The 1,881-nt window shown below is 46.2% G+C and overlaps 1 protein-coding gene across 1 annotated transcript; it reads right to left on the bottom strand.

Moving 5' to 3' along the window:
• Positions 1 to 323: 323 nt before the first annotated feature.
• On the bottom strand, positions 324 to 1,463 carry LOC119348139 (probable glutathione S-transferase GSTU6). Its single transcript, XM_037616477.1, has 2 exons — positions 1,030 to 1,463; positions 324 to 930 (listed from the first exon to the last, which is right to left on the bottom strand). The coding sequence occupies exons 1-2, from the start codon at positions 1,351 to 1,353 to the stop codon at positions 562 to 564; spliced, it is 693 nt and encodes a 230-aa protein (XP_037472374.1). The 5' UTR covers positions 1,354 to 1,463; the 3' UTR covers positions 324 to 561.
• Between the last annotated feature and the right edge of the window lie 418 nt (positions 1,464 to 1,881).

The raw sequence follows: 1,881 nt of genomic DNA, 5'->3' as shown, positions 1-1,881 counted from the left end.
TATTCTAGGAGGGTTTATATATTCAATTTTTGAGGTGGCTGACCAAATTACCTCGATTGAGAAGTCTTTCAAGAAATCATTTTTGCTGGATTGAGGCTAATCTGAGGGGTTTTGCGTGCCTCTTTTGAAACTTCTTATGAACTACAACAGCATGATTGATCAACAAACGGTCACTCAAATATATCTGCATTTCCATAGCAAAGGTGCGAAGAAATATTGACTATTTCTCCTTTACTTGGTCTAGCTCAAGTATCACAACGATGAATGAATATATATAAATTCAGACCAAATTTACCATAAAGTTCAATTTGTAAGCATTTTGCTGGTAGATTAAAAAAACTGTCGAACTCATCTCTTGAATCAGAAAGAGAACCTCAGCTAATACATGCACGCATTATAAAATTTGGGAACTCCACACAAAAGCAAAATATTAAAAACTCAAGGACATAATCAATACTGAATAAATGGATGACATGAGTTACTGCTACATTATTACATCAAGCAGCCAAACAAACAACATTTAAAAATAGCAAATTTTAGTTATTCTGGATGTGTGCTGGCTCAGTTAGACGGTGCAGCGGCAGCCTCTCGTGCCTTGGCGAACTCAAGCAGCCTGCCCACGTCTGGCAGGGCCACCTTGGCCGCGTCGAGCTCGCTGAAGCGCTCCACCCATGCGGCCAGGAGCGGGGTCTTGGCGGCATCGAAGATCTTGTCACCGGACAACACCTCGGTCACCTTCATCCACGACAGAACGCCTCCCAGCGCAACGTCGACGAGCCCGAGGCCGTCGCCGCCGAAGAAGCCCCCTCCCTTGGAGCATTCCCTCAGGGCCCCTTCAAGAATCTCCACCGCCGCGAACGCCTGCTTCTTTCCCTCGGATTTCTCCTCCTCTGTCTTGCCCCTCAACCACTGCCTCCATGGGGCTACCAGCTGAAACACGGAGAAAAATAATGGTCAAAGTTGCTCGTTGGATATCTAAAAGTAAAGGAACGGAGACAAGTAGTTCAAGTAAGTGAAGATAATTTAAACCTTGTCGTCAACGTAGGCCATCCAGAAGCGAGCAATGGCGCGCTCGTAGGGGTCCGCTGGGAGAAGGGACGGGCCGGTGTCGGCGAACACTTCGTCGATGTACTGCAGAATGATCATGGACTCGCAGACCGGGGCGCCGTTGTGGATGAGCACTGGTATCTTCTTGTGCACCGGGTTGGACTTGAGGAGAAGCTCGCTCTTCTTGTACAGGTCCTCCTCCACGTCCTCGTAGCTCAGGCCCTTCAGGGCGAGTGCCAGCTTCACCCTGGTAACAAACGGGCTTGGCCATGTGCCGAGCAGCTTCAGGTCATCTCGTCCGGCCATCTCTAACTACCTCGATCGATGTTTTTTGTGTGTGTGTGTGTGTGTTTTGAAGACCACTGAGATTGCTTTAGCTGCTTGTGCTTGTGCTTATTTTCGATGGATGTTTCACAGGTGGATAAACTGTTTATATAGTGTCTATGGACAACATATGTATGCGTCATCCCTGATGCTACTTCGAGCACAGTGTCATCCGTGATGCCTGGGCGATGAGCATATGAGCATGTGTCTACTAGTCCGGCTATGAATTTTTAAAACTTTTACTAAAAATCAGTTTCCTTCAATCATGCTTGACTGGAGATGAGCCTGTCTTAATTACTAGTATTTTTTATGCACCACCTGCTGCTGCCTCCCATCGCGCAAGCCCTTCCGTCAGCACACCGTCCATCCAGATGTCAATTTTTCGACTTTGCTGCGAGCAGATGATTAAAAATACCGTAGCTACCCTCGTTCGGAATTACTTGTCATAAAAATAGATATAAAATAAATATATTTAGAACTAAAATACGTTCAGAAACAATCATTTCTTCG

This window comes from Triticum dicoccoides, unplaced genomic scaffold (genome assembly GCF_002162155.2).
Source record: "Triticum dicoccoides isolate Atlit2015 ecotype Zavitan unplaced genomic scaffold, WEW_v2.0 scaffold86618, whole genome shotgun sequence".
Classification (NCBI taxonomy): Eukaryota; Viridiplantae; Streptophyta; class Magnoliopsida; order Poales; family Poaceae; genus Triticum; species Triticum dicoccoides.
The sequence above is the reverse complement of the archived record's forward strand: the minus strand, read 5'-3'. Positions and strand labels throughout refer to the sequence as shown.

Excerpts from the sequence above, each read along its gene's own strand:
- LOC119348139 (XM_037616477.1), bottom strand. The coding sequence starts at position 1,353 with ATGGCCGGACGAGATGACCTGAAGCTGCTCGGCACATGGCCAAGCCCG. Across the intron at positions 931-1,029 it reads TGGCCTACGTTGACGACAAG|CTGGTAGCCCCATGGAGGCA; the intron begins GTTTAAATTATC and ends TCCGTGTTTCAG.